Source organism: Syngnathoides biaculeatus, chromosome 5 (assembly GCF_019802595.1).
Source record: "Syngnathoides biaculeatus isolate LvHL_M chromosome 5, ASM1980259v1, whole genome shotgun sequence".
Lineage (NCBI taxonomy): Eukaryota > Metazoa > Chordata > Actinopteri > Syngnathiformes > Syngnathidae > Syngnathoides > Syngnathoides biaculeatus.
The window spans coordinates 6,503,010-6,519,118 of NC_084644.1; the positions used below are offsets into that span (position 1 = coordinate 6,503,010).

Consider the following 16,109-nt stretch of genomic DNA (forward strand, 5'->3'; position numbering starts at 1 on the left):
TCGTGGACATATAAAAGAAAGTTTATTTCAATTACAGGTATGTACAATTGCTTGTAAACAGTGCAAATATTATTTGTAGGCATGAATACGGATCAAACCTCCCTTTTAAGCTATCTTTCGATATTTTCGGGGAATAGGAATATTGTGTGGATGTTCTTAATTTTTCAGCTCAATTCTGTACACTGTAATGACGTCATACATCGGATTTAAGTTACATATGAAATAATCATGCAAAAATTCAATACAAACCGGAGTAGCATAAGACGTCACGCGTGACAAGAAGCCACACTGATACCGACGTACTGTTTTTCATTCATGGCGAACACGTGCTTTCCATGCAAATAATGACTCAATTACTATATTCGCGATAGAGAATACGATAGACATGTTCAGACGACAATTACTTCTCCGCTCCCGTGCAACGAAGACCGACTTTATAGGATAACGCTTAGCATCGGGTATCTTAAACATTTCCCAACTGGAAGAGTAACTGTTTTGAGTTTCGGCACCCAAAAAATACGCAGGCGGCGTTTGTTAGAACAATAACCATCTGAGGCTGAATCAACGAGTGTAAACATTCAGCATTGAGTTACCCGACGATGCCTTATAAAACAACATGAAGCTTGTAGGCTACAAAAATGTTCAGAACCCATTCACTAGGTTCGCTTTTTCCTCCTTCTGCTTATCCACCGCCTGGTCCATGGCCATCAGAAACTTTTCCAAAGTCACTCTGGGTGTCTGCGGGAAAGACAACCTCATTAGGAAGCAACAACTCTCCTTAGAGTCATAGAAAAGTCGGATATAGAGCTCGTGCACGTGACGTCACCATTTTCACGGCGCCATATTGCCCGTCAAAAAGAGCTGCTCGACGGTGTGGGGGACATTGAACCGGAGCAGAATATACGCAATGCCTGAGACTTCTTGTGCTGGAGGTTGTCACAACATATATTGAAAGAGATCATTCTAGGGAATACCATCTGAAAAGACGAGAAGAGATCGACGGATTTCGGCAATTAAACATGATGGATGGTGCCCAACCAAATACACACGACTGTGTAGCGATCGCTTTACTTCAGGTAGGAATTATTCTTCTCAATCTAAAATTACAAGAAGTATTTATAAAACCAAGTTGCCTCATTTAAGAATAATGCCTTTAAAAAAAAAAAAAAAAAAAACGACAGAGTCATCTCCAAGTGTCTTGCAACCACACGTTAAACTTTGGTAAACCTCCCCCTGACAGTTTTTTTTTTTTTAAATACGCATTGTTCTCAAATAAGTCCAATGCGTATTTAAAATAAAGAAAATAAACCATCGGTCACACAGCTGTTTACGTAGGTTAATGTGTGGCCGCAACACACTTCCGTGTACGGGGGCTGAAGCCTATCCCAGCGGTTTTCCTTCTCTTAAATACGCAATGGACTCATTTGAGAACAATGCATATTTATTAAAAAAAAAAAAAGTCATTCACAGAGAAGTTTACCAAGGTTTAATGTGTGGCCACAAAACGCTTCGTGTACGGAGGAGCCGACTCGCTGTCTTTTTTTTTGTTTTCTAAAATCATAGTTAATGAATGCGAGTTTGTGTAAAACCAGGGTTCATTTATTTAAATATTGGTATTTGTATAGAAAAAAATCTGAGTGGCTCCATTACTATGAGGGATTTATTCTTAATTGAGAACAGATCCAGCAATGAAGTATTTGTATGGGTCCAGACTTTTCTATGCTTTCAAACTTTTCCGTGTAATCACGACGACTTACTCACCAGATCCATGTGTAGGTCCAGTTGCCCAAGACAAGCGGGTTAATAGTCAATTTCTTATTGGCGAAAACATGAACTTTGGCATTAAATATGGGTCCTCTATGCCAAGGGTCTCTCATTTTTCCACGTACCTTCGTTTATTATCACCTTCTAAATGTTTAACGGTATCAGACAAAACTCTGGGCGTCGTGCTATAAGGCATATTTTCTCGTCATCTCCAACTGACTTAGCATTGAAGAATGATCTGTTTGACCGACACTTCGGCCAGCGACGTGATTTCGTGACGTAGGTGCACGAGCTCTATCGCATTTTCAGAAAACAACAAAGTCCATAAATGAAGTCCCGTCAATTCAACCTCTGCAGAGTACCATAACCTGAATCCATGAGAATCTACACAGAATGAATGAAAATCACAAATTTTATCACGCACATTAGTATTTTTTATGCAATTGTTAAAAATAAATTCTGCAATTCTGCTATTAGATTAAGGATTTGTATGTTTCTTTTGAGTTTCAATCATGTGCTCACCTTCACGAAGAGGGCATGAGCTAGAAATGGGATTTTTCTCAGCGTTCTTCCACTCAGGCCTTTGCTTTTTCTAGAATGAACCAAATAAAACATTCTAAAGAAAAGCACACAAGCGGCTGCTGATGCATCACGGGAGAGAGTACTCACAGGGCGATGTTCCTCAGGGTCAAACTATGTTCCGATACCTCGCTCTGAGCAAAGCCCATGGTCTCCAGCTCAAAGATGGTGAAAAGCGGCTGCCGCGGGTAAATGATTTGACACTGCACGCGTCAGGGAACCGTTAATTTCACATACTTTCACAATCACAGTTTCATTTAAGACCAAATTACTTTCATGAGCTCTTCGAGGCAGGAAAGGAAGATGTTGTAGATGCCCCGCTCAGACGGAGGTCCGATATATTGCTTGATGTCCGCTCTGTCCACAAAAGCCAAGTCGATCTTTTCAGTCACATTGGAGGTCGTCAGGATCACCACGTTGGGATGTCTAAAAATGACAACGTGAAAGTTAACACCATACAGAACAACACATAGTTTTAGGAGGATTGGGGGGGGGGGGGGAGGTGGGGTCAAATGTTTTTTTCCAACCGTTTGATTTGGTCCAGCTGAGTGAGGACAGCGTTGACCACGCGAATGGCGTCAGATGGTTCTGTTCCTGCCTGGCAGGCGTTCCTTGCCGCTGTCAGACTCTCCACCTACCATCGATCAATTGTCCGTAGGTGTGAAAGTCCAATTATGTTTTTGCTTGAATATGTCACCAATCTACAACTTTAATTACATTTATTAATCATCATGAATATATTTCACATGCCTGATAACTTGCATGTTCTTGCTCTGGGAACGTTTGAAAGAGATTTTAATACAATAAAGCCTCGGTTCTCGAACGTCCTCGTTTTGGAACAAATCAGTTTTGCATTGAAAATTTTGAGATTTTTTTGCTTCTGTTTTCGAACGAATATCATTACTTGAACTCCCCCAACAAAATAACATATTGGGCGTGGCCAGACCAGCTGACCCACGACGCGCTTTGTTGTGAATTCCCACACCGCCGAAAAAACACGGAAATGACATAATGAAACGCGGCGCAACCAGCGCACTTTTGTTATTCTGTATAACGCAGCCTCTGAACACAGACGTGTCCCGTTAGTGACTGTTGTTTTTCTTCTTATGGAGGACGACCGTATTAACCCCCAATCATGGCTCCAAAGAAGGCAAGTCGCTTGTTTAAACTTATTCTGCACTTTTGTTAATAAAAAAAGTTTACAACGCTAGGGGCTGAGTCGCTACAGATACGGCAATGCACTCCCAGCCTCTACGACTAAAGCATACATATTAAGCAAAAAATAAATTATTTCATAAATTATTTTATTATATAAAGTATTTAAAATATACATGTATTTCTACTATGCAGTTTATCGGGAAAAGCTACAAAAAATGCTTTAAAAAGCCTATTTTTTTTTTTACGCTTGGAACGCATTATTTCTTTTTCCATTCATTGTAATGGGAAACAACGCTTCGGTTTTCGAACAAATCACTTCTCGAACCGTTTTCTGGAACGGATTGTGGTCGAGAACCGAGGCATCACTGTACATTGCATCGGTTGTCTCTGTCTGCATATACAGTAGTGAGGAGGATGGACAGATGTGTTTTTTTCTTTGTTTTTGTTTTTTTACCTCATCAATGAGAACAAACACAAGCGCGTCTTTGTCATCAATAAGCTGCTGAATCTTCTGAAACATCTTTGTGACCAGCTTGCCGCTCTGCAACAAAGACGCGCGGTGAGCAACCAAAGCGGATCGGTTCCTTCCAAATAGAAACAGAGAGCCCATTTACCTCCGAGAACCACTTTGAGAACAAGCTATGGCTGTTTATTTCCACAAACTGTCCATATGCGTACCTGCACGGAGAGGGAAGAGTACGCACGGGAATAAAAACAGCAGGTGCATTTGAAGCCGGCGTGGTTTTAATTAAATTAAGGTCTTCTCACCGACTCGACAGTCTGATTGACAGCTTCTGGGCAAGAGCTTTGCATAAGGATGTTTTCCCGGTGCCTGGAGGCCCTGGAAGTGTGAATACAGAGAGAGGTCTTGACATCTGAGATAAGACAAATTGGGATAATAATCCAAGGATTGTTTTTACATCGTTACCGTGGAGCAGCACGACGCGATTCCACGAAATCAGGTTGCTGTCGACATTTTTGTCGGAGAAGTGAATTGTTGTTGTGACGTAATCCAGTAACTGGAAGGGAACCGGAGCAGTTTGAAGTTGAGCGCTTTGTAATGATGGCGTAATAACTACAGTTCTCACAGGGTGACATGGGAATGCAGATTTCATTGCAAGATGAAATAATGAATCCTGACAGGGTCTGACACTAACAATGGCCCGATGGCGCCGGACCACTATCCCAACATGTCGGACCACCACATACATTACAGATGAGGAGACCAGTACAAATGTCAGAAAAGAGTCTTGTTTTTGATCCCAACCCAAACATTTTTTTTTTTGTTTTATCCAGGAAATTGTCCATCCTTCCATTTTCTTAGCTGCTTATCCTCACAAGGGTCACAGGGCAAGCTGGAGCCTGATTTTGGAGTGATACGTGTAAAAGCAGTAATTTTTCCATTATGAATAAATGTGGCAGCTGATAAAGCATCGGCCTCACAGTTCTGAGGTCCTGGGTTCAAACCCGGCCCCACCTGTGTGGGGTTTGCATGTTCTCCCCGTGCCTGGGTGGGTTTTCTCCGGGCACTCCGGTTTCCTCCCACATCCCAAAAACATGCAACATTAATTGGACACTCTAAATTGCCCGTAGGCGTGATTGTGAGTACGGCTGTTTGTCTCCATGTGCCCTGCGATTGGTTGGCAACCAATTCAAGGTGTACCCCGCCTCCTGCCCGTTGACAGCTGGGATAGGCTCCAGCACTCCCCGCGACCCTCGTGAGGACAAGCGGCAAAGAAAATGGATAGATGGATGAAGAAATGTTAAATATTTTGTACTATTTTCGAAAAACATTATATGCAAAACAACTTAACTACACAGAAGTAGGTGGACACTTCCTGAGTAAAATTTGGGTCGCTTACCTGAGTTTTAACCGCACCGTCATACACCAGACTCTCCCAAATACCGTGGAAATCAGCTGTGAGGAAAAATTACAAATTTACAATTTAAATACAAAATCGTACACAACAAATCAAGCGGCAAAATTTCTACTTCTGAAACGTTGACACCATATTGAATGAAACGTGGATTCTCTGTACATCACCTGTCGGTAGCAACCAGTGGTTAGCCGCTGACAGCTCCTCGTCCTCCTCCAAACTGAGCGTACTCGGCCCATCCTCACTCAGCGTGAAGATGTGAACCGAAACTGCGGCGCTTTTCAAATCAAGGGGCTGAAGCGAGCATGGCACAAGAACCGACATAAAAGTATTTATTTGAAACGTGATACACATTCAATCAGCAAGCTCAAGTAAACTCACTACCTGCGTTGGCATTTCCTCCCAGTCGACTACAGCCACAGATTCCACATGAGTGCAGAGGAAACCTTCGTCAAACTCGGTCCACTTGTAGTTTCCGAACACAATGTTGTGGCGACTTAGCAGAGCCTGGACATGCATCCTCACCTCAGACAGTTTAGCTAGGCTATAATATCAAAAACCTCCTCAGGGCATTGAATCGATCATAAATGAACTGGTTCTGGTGGTCTTAGAAGACGTTTCTCCTCTCATCCGACCAGGCGTCATCAGTTCATGAACAATTTAAGTCTTAGTTAGGAGAGACTAGCTTGAGTTGGTGTGGAAAAACTCCACTATTTCCGGGCAAGGTGGAAACCACGGATGGCATATTTATTTGGAATCCAAAATAAAAGGACAATCGTTAGGATACCTTGCAGAGAAGCTACTGTGCGTCCACAACGTGTTTTTGTGTTATTTACTGGAGGTAGAATTAGTTTAGCAGTTTATTTGGAATGGATGGTTGATGGCTATCAATTCAATACCCTGGTGAAATGACTTGAATGGATGACAATAACCACAGGCAACATCAATAACAGCAAATAAAGTCAATCAACTCATGTCACGAGATGTGCAGTCTTCGACGTGTGTGTCAGGTAATGGAAGAGGTGTTTCCGGAAAGCGCCTATCGAGGTTTGCTTAATTTATGGAAGAAGTCGGAAATTATGCAGTCTGAACCTGCCCGGCTGTTTCATGTGACCGATACGGGAAGCGCTTTACATTATGCCTTGAGGTCTGGCACCAATATACAGACTTGCAGTCCGTTGAGATAAATATTTTATCATTTGTATAGGCTACTTGAGTTTGGATAATAATGGGAATATTACTCAAAGCTTATATTACTTAAGTGTTATGATTCTTCATGACGCTTCATCTTGCCATCACTATTATGAACATTCAACTGGCATATGCAGAGTTGTAAAGAGAAATACATAATTTCTTGAAAGAAAATTATCTTCGTAGTCATGTTGATTTAATTTATGTAGTCCCTGTTCAGAACAGATGCAGGAAACAGTGTGTACAACATTCATTGTATTTTTTAAAAATAGCTGCTATGGAGTTAAGCAGGGGCAATTGTATCGCCATTACTAAATTAGTTATAGCAGATATAATTGTTGCAGGCACTACTGGTGAAATTGGAAAGGAACAACAAATGTAGTTTACTCAATTTAGAAGATAACCCACCTTTGGGATTTTACATGGACCTCCACATGTATTGTTTTTTGGTTTTTCGCATCCATGTTGTCACTTTCCATTCCTGTTGACAGACGAAGAACGTTTAGGGGGAAGAAAAAAAAAAACATTTCCAGCTGTTTCGGCTACTCTTGTGCTTCGAATTTGACGAATGGAAAAACTTGAAAACATTCTCAACTTTCCTAACTTGTTATTCTAACGTGACAAACGGTGAATTCCGGTTTGACACTCCAGTACCGTAGCTAGCTAGGTGGAGTGGCACAAGAGTCGTAGTTATGAAACCAAAGACCACCAAACTAAATGTACAAAATCCCCACAAATAAGCATACTAAACTGTACTTTTATCGACGCGACGCTGACGTTCCTTGAGTAGAAGTCGATCCGGCGATTTCAAAAGGCTCGAACTCTGCGCGCTGATTTTTGAACCGGAAATGTTAAACACCCCTATGTCCTCGTTTCCGGTGAGCGTTTGTCTGGTGCTAAGTCTAATGCTAACGATAACACTTCCGACGCCCAGTGAATAAACGCACGTTTTGAGTGGAAATATTGCAAAATGGGGAAGAAACACAAGAAGCATAAACCGGAGTGGAGAACGGTGGATGGTATTTGAATGCATTTTGAAGATTTTGTCGTCTTTCGAGAGTTACCCTCTGTTGTTGTTGCTATCTTTGTGCTTTACTGGGCTAGCAATGGCAGCGACTGTAGTTTGCTTTCATTCATATTTTTAGATACTTAAAATATAACCACCCACTACATGCTATAAGTGTGAGACGGTTTAATTTTACAGCTTTTCTGTTCGTCGTAAAATATATGTTGCACTGTTTTCACGTGTACTGTTTCATGCACGTAATAAACAGTATATCTTATTATTTAGCATAGTAGTGCATTTTAGAGGGCCTAGTTTTGTTTAAAAATAAGTATTCCAATATCATTACTTATTTAGATTATGAGAACATAAACAGCCTAAAAGGTGTCACGCCCACCTCATCATTTTTTAAATTATTTTAAATTAATGGATGATTGTAAAGACAGACAGTTAAAGTGAAGAAAATAAATTTAAAAAAAATCTCTACACAGGTAGAGAACTGTTGAACATACAAGGTGCGTTAGAAAGGTTCCAGGACTGGTGTCACAGATGATATATTTCAAACCCATACTATGTGTAGTCACCTTCATTCTAGGCCAGATGATCAACCAGCATATACGTATATTCATCATATATCAGAGCCTGCGGCGTTTACTTTGTTCAGGGCATGAGAAGAAGCGAGAATAATGGGTCACCATGACAACATACCTGCTCACAATGCCCTGAGCATCTGACAGTTCTGACAGAATTTAAACAAAAAAAAAAAAGGGACAAAAAAATATAAATGCTTTTGCAAAACATGTCCCAAAGAGAGAAAGCATCATAAAACACAACAAAACATTCCACTTGCTTGATAGATGAAAAGATCGTCTCAAACAATTGCACCGTCCATTCTTTTTGATAACTTTCTTATGAAAAATTATTTTCAGACTATGAGGACAAGGCCCTGGAGAAGCCGCTGAAGCTCGTGCTCAAAGTCGGGGGGAGCGAAGTGACAGAACTCTCGGGTTCGGGCCACGATTCCAGCTACTACGAAGACAGATCGGACCACGAGCGGCACAAAGAAAAAAAGAAGAAGAAAAAGAAAAAGTCTGATAAGGACAAGTATCTGGACGATGAAGAGAGAAAGCGACGGAAGGTCAGTTTTACATGAGATGGCGCACACTGTTGATCTCAGCGTCAAAGTGAAATCATTTTTTTATCAAATTGTATCTTGTCTATCATTCCGTAGGAAGAAAAGAGGAAGAAGAGAGAGCGAGAGCAGAACGAATCCGAGGCAGCGGCTGCCACCGCAGTTAGCCCCGGTGTGCCCGTTGAACCATTCACAATATCGAAAACTCTAACTATCAAAGTCGAGGTGAGGAATGCTAAGTGAAGCCTTCAGAGGTGACGTATCAACTCGGCATTCCAGTTTTGACACTGATAATCACACGAATGATGCTATCAATCAGCCCGAAGAGAAGAAAAGGAAGAAGGAGAAGTTCGAGAGCGAGCCTGAATTTGAGGAATTTCACCCCGGTGTGAAGGTCGAAGTTGAGCACCAGGGAGAGAGGCCCGTGCGAGCGTGTCGGACACAGCACGGTAAGCGTGGCCATTATCAAGAACAAAATGTATCATTAATTTTCATACGTGCTACATTTCCATTTGTTTCATCCCACTGCAGAGAATGAGTCCACTCCTCGCCAACTATTACTTGAGCATTTCCTTCGCCAGCTCCAGAGGTGAGGGGAAAAGAAGCTAAAGAGTGCGAACGCTCCATTTTAGACTCGCTGCCGCGCATACCGTCAATCAAAACCTGGTCTCGGCAAGACAGTCCTAACCACGTTTTTTGTCACTCCGCAGAAAAGATACCCACGGTTTCTTTGCCATCCCGGTGACGGACGCGATCGCCCCCAATTACTCAATGATCATCAAGCATCCAATGGACTTCAGCACCATGAAAGACAAGATCACAAACAATGAGTACAACACGGTGACAGAATTCAAGGTGAGATGAGGCTGCAAACAAGAGCGACTGGTCAAAATGATCACTCGGATTAATCGCCGGTTGGAAGGATGTTTGACGTTCTGCCTGTTTGAACCCGTCGTGTCCTTTAGGCGGACTTCAAACTGATGTGCGACAATGCCATGGTGTACAACCGTCCAGAGACGGTCTACTACAAGGCGGCCAAGAAACTTCTCCACACCGGTTTTAAGATGATGAGCAAGGTAATGGTGTATACATTATTGATCGATCAGGACAAAAGTCTGAATACACACGTCTCCATCAATAAAGTAATCAACCAGGGACCCTTATGTACCGATATATTGATATATTTTTTAGCCCTAAATTTAGTTCCTGGGGTTAATGAGTTCATCAAGTACTGAAAAGTATGTGGAGTAAAATGGAATAACAATTTTTAAAAAGCTTGAATTGTTACCCTATCGTTCATAAATAGACATCTTACTGAACATCCATCCATTCGTTTTCTTAGCCGCTTATCCTCACTAGGGTCGCGGGGAGTGCTGGAGCCGATCCCAGCTGTTAACAGGCAGTAGGCGGAGTAGACCCTGGACTGGTCGCCAGCCAATCGCAGGGCACACCGAGACAAACAGCCGCACTCACAATCACACCTAGGGGCAATTTAGAGGATCCAATTAATGTTGCATGTTTTTTTTTGGGATGTGGGAGAATACCGGAGTGCCCGGAAAAAAAAACACGCAGGCACGCGGGGGAACATGCAAACTCCACACATGAGAACTGTGAGGCCAACGCTTTACCAACTGAGCTTCCCTGCCTGTTTTTAACATACTCGGAGAATAACGATAGTGATTCTGATGACATTGTTAAATAGTCAGGCCGTTTTTCAGTCATACATCATTTTTCTGTGACATGCTCCAAGGGACGTACTCCAAACTCTTTTAAAAAGTCTTCCCAGAAGAATGGAAGGAGTTATGACTGCATTCAGCTCCTTGTTTTCACTTTCGGTTGGCCTCATGACCAATTGCAATCCTTGTGTATGATTGTGTGTGTGTGTGTGTATATATATATATATATATATATATATATATTTTTTTTGTATGTGTGAGTCATACTGCAATTAAATGCAGTACTCAGAAAAATATTGAGAGGGATTGGACTTTCAGGGGAAATTCCAGGATGAACCTAAAATGCACTGTAACATTTGCAGCTGAAGCTAATTTGACTTCTAAACATTTGAACTGTTCAGTATTTTTGCACAACTTGTTTTTCTCGAATGAGGAGCTTAACGACGAAATTCACAACAGATACTTGGTTCATGAAAATTATTCGAGAACTACAAGTTGTACTACAAGCACAGAAGCATTTGGACACGTGCATTCAAAACTTTAGAGGTCAAATAAAGTGCCACAGTGCATTTTACTATAATTTCATCCAAAAATATTTGGTAGTCGTGTATACACGATGCATTAAAAGATATAGTATGTTTCAGATGGATATGGCATTAAACGATTCCATTTTTTTTTTGTGTGTTTTCAGGATCGCCTGTTGGTTTTGAAGCGCAGCATGTCTTTCATGCAGGACATGGAAGCCATTTTGGGGGATGAAGAACTTGCGGCCGATTTACCTCCAACGGAGACAATTCCAATTCCGGTGGAATCGGCCAAAAAGTCAAAAAAACAACCCGTGAAGGACATGAAGTAAGTTAACTTCTCCGTGGGTTTTGATGGTATACGTCCCCTGGAGGAAGAATCACTCACCTTCGGGAGATTGAGATTAAATAGCGCCACCTCGTGTCTGTTTTCAGCTACCTGTTTGAGCCAGAAGGGAGCGCCTGCAGCCTGACGGACAGCACGGCAGAGGAGCACGTTCTTGCCCTGGTGGAACATTCGGCGGACGAAGCTCGAGATCGGATCAACAGATACATGCCAAACTCAAAGGTGTTCTTCTTTCCAACCCAACCCAATCCCGCGTGGCCGACGCGTGTCGCAACAGATTTCGATCATGTTTACCAGTGTCACGGCGCTTTTGTTAAACTGTTATGTCTGCTCGTCGCTTTTTAGATCGGCTACTTGCAGAAAGACTCCGACACTTCCCTTTTGTATACTGTCGTCAATCAGCTCGATCCCGATGCAGAAGGTGTGATAACATTGCGAGTTTTCTATGATAAAAAGAGAAAGATGAAAGATACCAACATTTGTGTCAATTTTGCAGAAGAGGAGACCCACAAAGTGGACTTGACTTCACTGTCAAATAAACTTCTTCCCGGAATAACAACGCTGGGCTTCAAAGATGACAGGAGACACAAAGGTACATTATTAAAGATCAAGTGTCCGGTCTAAAATAGATATTGTAATGAAAAATACATATAACATTATTCACTTCAATGTCTATACAAAAAAATAAAGAGCGCGTCATCAATGCGCAAAGTTGCGGAAGTCTCACTCGACATCCAAGTGGTCACCATATTGCTTGCGACGTCTGTCCATTACGTCACACCGCGACATTCGCCATTGAAAACATGCTGTGCCACTTACTACGGGACACGGAAGCTCTTTTCAAAGAAGAGAACATCTCACAATCGAGTGAAGTGACTGGGGAAATTTTACCCTATCATTTCGAGGCATATTTAGATGATATGTGGATCACTTCTAACCAACAACAGACTCCCGGACAGTATGTATGAGCCAGCCGGGCCGAAGCCGTCTGCCACGGATACAATCGAGTGAAGTGACTGTGGCAATATTACCCTATAGTTTCATTTCATTTCGAGGAGTGTTTAGATGATATGCGGATCACTTGTAACTAACAACAGACTTCCAGACAGTATGTATGAGCCACCCGGGTGGCGCCGCGATGAGCGGGTACATGGACACATTTAGCACCCCTGACTTACGTACGCGGATCTTTTGTTGCATTCTGAGAGGATTACATCCCTATCCCCAAACTATTTTTTTTACTAGCTCTATGCACACCTCCCTGTCATTTGGAACCCACAAAGCTCTCCTCCTTTGCACCTGTGCAATCGATTTTTCACGATGAACCGGGTCTCTTGGAAACTTATGAAGGGTAAATCCATCCTCCTGAGTGTTTGAGCAATATCCAGGATTACAACGAGCCGGCATTTTGGCTAACACGAAAGAACAAAGAACTACCTTCCAGCAGGTAAAACTAGTAGAAACTTACAAGACCGCATGAGTGGGCATCTGCTACTAACGTCACTTCCCGCTTCTTCTCGAAAGCAAATCCCTTGAGAGGATTTTCATGGCGGGAGTGACAAAAAGCCACATACGTCAAAATCATGTTGTGTGGTGAAAAAACGGATCGGTCCATTCTGGCTGCCTTTTTTTTTTTTTTTTAATTAATAACAAATCTAAAAATCATGCATTTCATGACAGTGCACCTTTATGATGCTTTCTCTCAAATTTGTCTTCATCTAAAAATTGCCGTCCTCGCTTTTCAGTGACGTTCTTAAGCAGCGCCTACAACATTCAGAGCCTGCAGAAGAACTCGGTCTTTCCAGACTTGCTCCCCGACGAGTCGGACTTGCTGTGCTCCGCCTACGGAGATGAAATGGGGGTACAATGCGCTCTGAGGTAGGGACGGGGCGGGGGGGTCACCACTGAAAAAGAATATTTGTATTTAGAGATAATAGTGGGACCAGTTTCAGCTTGTGTGCTATTTCTACTCCCTCCCACCTCCACTCTTAGCATTCTGGACTTTGTAAAGGGCTGTGGAAGTGTCACCAAGCAATGGGTCGATGGACTCCTGGATAAGATGACCGCAAGCGATCACACGAAAGCCACCAATCAGATCCGGCAGGTTTGTGGCCCGCTACGTCGTAACGAACAAACAATGACGTCAACCTAAAAAGAAAACCAAAATGTGACCCCTGCTACTTCTGTCCCAGAAGAGAAATATGATGCTGAAACCTGACGAGACCAAGACAGGCCTCTGTGACATGCAGGTGGACTGTGCGTGGGCTGCGCGTGGACTGCATTTGAGTCCCGACTGCATCCACGCTTTGACTCAGGTTGTGTTCTTTTTGTGTTAAGATGGTGGACGGCGCCGGTCTTGGAGAGGGCAGTTCCGTCTTGGACTTAATGTCACTGAAAAACTACCCCGACATGTCTCTTGACATATCCATGCTCGGCACGCTAGGTATGTTCGCCGCGTTCTCAGCAGCATTTTCTAATTTCACACTTACCAACATCAAAAGCAACAACACAAATCCAGATTTGGAAAAGAATATCTACACAACAGACCGGCATGGATTATGTTACCGCAGTTTACAGTCACTGATAATGTTACACAAGCAAAACGACTTTGAGCACGACATGCATGACAGCGCCCTCAAAATATGCCGTTGGCCAGCCAGGCAGACTTTTTTTTTTTTTTTTAATCTCTTCTGTAATTTTATCAGACGTTGACGCAGCAGCTCTTATTTGACCCCAGTTTTTTTTGTTTTTGTTTTGTTTTGGGATTTTTTTTTTTTTGCACAACTTGGCTCAAAGTCAAACCTTTATTTTGAAATGTAAGCATGTCACTACTGACTCGAGGGCAGAATTCATTCGGTAAACGGCAGATTTTTGAGTGTGGTAGGAACGACGCTGTTAGCAAGAAATTGCAAGTAATTCAATACCCCTGCTCCCATTTTCTATTTGTGATTATTAATAATTTATACCTCAGTATTCAAAATACTATGACCCACAAAAATGAATACTTTAAAACTCAATTTGCATGAATTCAATGTTTACGGGGCGGCACGCTGGATCAGCTGGTAAAGCAGTTCTGAGCACTCACAATCACACCTAGAGGCAATTTAGAGTGTCCAATTAATGTTGCATGTTTTTGGGATGTGGGATGAAACCGGAGTACCCGGAGGAAACCCACGTAGGCACGGGGAGAACATGCAAACACCACAAAGGCGGGTCCGAGATTGAACCCGGGACCTGTGAGGCCGACACTTTTACCAGCTATACCATGGCACCTGTTTGAATTTGTATTTAAAAATAAAAAAATCGTAGCCATTATTCCACTATTATATAATATAATCACTTTACTGATTATATTTGTATTAAAAAAAATGACCCCAGTATTTAACAATATTACAATACTATTACTGTATATGGCGGCATGGTGGGTCAGCTGGTAAAGCGTTGGCATCACAGTTCTCCCCGTGCCTGTGTGGGTTTTCTCCGTGCACTCCGGTTCCCTCCCACATACTAACTTAATACTTAACTCTAACACTAGTGCCGTACTAATGCAAGCGCAGGGCTAATGGTAGCGCCGCGCTCACGCTAACTCTAACAGGGCTGGTTAAAAAAAAAAAAAAAAAGCCTACTGGTAAAAATCACTGAGACACAGACATCAGTAACACGCTAGCGCAGCGCTAACAGGACCGGACCGGTAAAAGTCACTTCCTCGGCACATATATTCCACCGATCTCACTCTTACCTTTTCCGCTCGAGCCCCCCCTTGCGGCCGTTAGAAAAAAAAGCACAAATCAGCCGCATCACCGCATAAACCGCAGGGTTGAAAGCGTGTGAAAAAAGTCGCGGCTTGTAGGCCGGAAATTACGGTAATTGAACACTCTAAATTGCCGTTCGGTGTGATTCTGAGTGCGGCTCTTTGTCTCTATGTGCCCTGGGATTGGCTGGCCACCAGTTCAGGGTGTACCCCTCCTCCTCCCCCCGACACTCGTGAGGATAAGCGGCAAAAAGAAAATGGATGGATAAATGTTTATGGCTTACGCATAATAAGATGGAGCTGCAGATGCTGCGAAGATTGCGCATCATTTTTCATGACGCTGGCTAAATTTAGCTCGCTCCTCCCCGACATAAATCTTGTATATCAGTTGAGACGTCCCGCTTTAACATTGAACTGCAAATTTGTCTCGTTATTGCTTCAATATCCACAGGAACAGCAACATGTCAGATCGAGTCCATAATAATGTGCCTCTTCCATATTTCCCAGGTAAAGGCGTGAAGAAGGAGCCAGGAAATGAGGACGGCCAGCAGCACTTTCACGACGCTGACAAGCTCCTGCAGGAGTTCCAGGAGGCTCAGGTGGACCGAGTCTGCTCCAGACCTTCGTCCAACCTGTCGTCTCTGTCCAACGCCTCGGAGAGGGACCAGCACCACTTGGGTAGAGACGCTCGCTTTGGAGTCGTGAAAATGAAGCCGTTTTGTCTGAAAGGCTTTTGTCCGATCGGCAGGGAGCCCGGCGCAGTCCGAAATGGTCCACGATCCCTACGAGTTCCTGCACTCTCCCGACTCAGAGAGCCCAGCCAACAACTGACAGCATTATTGAATTCTTCACCTGCATCGACGACGCCTGCCGACGTGACGTTGGACTGGCCCGATATTGTCGAGACAGTAAAGAGGCTGCGAGCTCTTATAATTATAGACTGAATGTTACTTGTACAGACTTTTTTTTTTTTTTTTTAATGAGTGCAACAGTCACAATAAATATTTGCATGTGTATTTATAAATGTGCGGTTCCATGCTCTATGAATAAAGGAGGGAGTACATAAAACGCAGGGAAAGTCAGGCGCTGGTCAAATGGCTTCATTTTG

The 16,109-nt window shown here is 42.8% G+C and overlaps 2 protein-coding genes across 5 annotated transcripts; one reads left to right on the plus strand and one right to left on the minus strand.

The window, feature by feature from the left end:
* On the minus strand, positions 1 to 7,563 carry trip13 (thyroid hormone receptor interactor 13). 3 transcript variants are annotated; one of them, XM_061819978.1, is made up of 14 exons: positions 7,326 to 7,563; positions 6,978 to 7,050; positions 5,763 to 5,922; positions 5,546 to 5,672; positions 5,364 to 5,419; positions 4,430 to 4,520; positions 4,270 to 4,342; positions 4,116 to 4,179; positions 3,956 to 4,042; positions 2,871 to 2,977; positions 2,616 to 2,769; positions 2,434 to 2,546; positions 2,287 to 2,356; positions 1 to 738 (listed from the first exon to the last, which is right to left on the minus strand). In XM_061819978.1, the coding sequence occupies exons 1-14, from the start codon at positions 7,561 to 7,563 to the stop codon at positions 643 to 645; spliced, it is 1,509 nt and encodes a 502-aa protein (XP_061675962.1). In that variant the 3' UTR covers positions 1 to 642. The 3 variants fall into 3 exon arrangements, with proteins under 3 accessions (XP_061675962.1, XP_061675960.1, XP_061675959.1); XM_061819976.1 differs by having other exon boundaries at positions 5,763 to 5,885; positions 7,326 to 7,463; XM_061819975.1 differs by having other exon boundaries at positions 7,321 to 7,406.
* Positions 7,448 to 15,951, plus strand: brd9 (bromodomain containing 9). 2 transcript variants are annotated; one of them, XM_061819971.1, is made up of 17 exons: positions 7,448 to 7,588; positions 8,502 to 8,710; positions 8,804 to 8,929; positions 9,024 to 9,153; positions 9,236 to 9,293; positions 9,415 to 9,559; positions 9,670 to 9,780; positions 11,072 to 11,232; positions 11,340 to 11,472; positions 11,596 to 11,671; positions 11,747 to 11,842; positions 12,996 to 13,128; positions 13,243 to 13,354; positions 13,443 to 13,499; positions 13,588 to 13,693; positions 15,509 to 15,679; positions 15,750 to 15,951. In XM_061819971.1, the coding sequence occupies exons 1-17, from the start codon at positions 7,540 to 7,542 to the stop codon at positions 15,830 to 15,832; spliced, it is 1,956 nt and encodes a 651-aa protein (XP_061675955.1). In that variant the 5' UTR covers positions 7,448 to 7,539; the 3' UTR covers positions 15,833 to 15,951. The 2 variants fall into 2 exon arrangements, with proteins under 2 accessions (XP_061675955.1, XP_061675956.1); XM_061819972.1 differs by lacking the exon at positions 15,750 to 15,951 and having other exon boundaries at positions 13,443 to 13,506; positions 15,509 to 15,648.
* Positions 15,952 to 16,109: the final 158 nt, after the last annotated feature.

What these genes read in the sequence shown, in the direction of transcription:
- brd9 (XM_061819971.1), top strand. Translation starts at nt 7,540, where the DNA reads ATGGGGAAGAAACACAAGAAGCATAAACCGGAGTGGAGAACGGTGGAT. An exon ending in GCTCGATCCCGATGCAGAAG is followed by an intron (nt 11,672 to 11,746) that starts GTGTGATAACAT and finishes TCAATTTTGCAG; the next exon opens with AAGAGGAGACCCACAAAGTG. An exon ending in ATCCATGCTCGGCACGCTAG is followed by an intron (nt 13,694 to 15,508) that starts GTATGTTCGCCG and finishes CATATTTCCCAG; the next exon opens with GTAAAGGCGTGAAGAAGGAG.
- trip13 (XM_061819978.1), bottom strand. Translation starts at nt 7,563, where the DNA reads ATGCTTCTTGTGTTTCTTCCCCATTTTGCAATATTTCCACTCAAAACG. An exon ending in TGTTTGTTCTCATTGATGAG is followed by an intron (nt 2,978 to 3,955) that starts GTAAAAAAACAA and finishes GATCGATGGTAG; the next exon opens with GTGGAGAGTCTGACAGCGGC. An exon ending in CAGCTGGACCAAATCAAACG is followed by an intron (nt 2,770 to 2,870) that starts GTTGGAAAAAAA and finishes TGTCATTTTTAG; the next exon opens with ACATCCCAACGTGGTGATCC.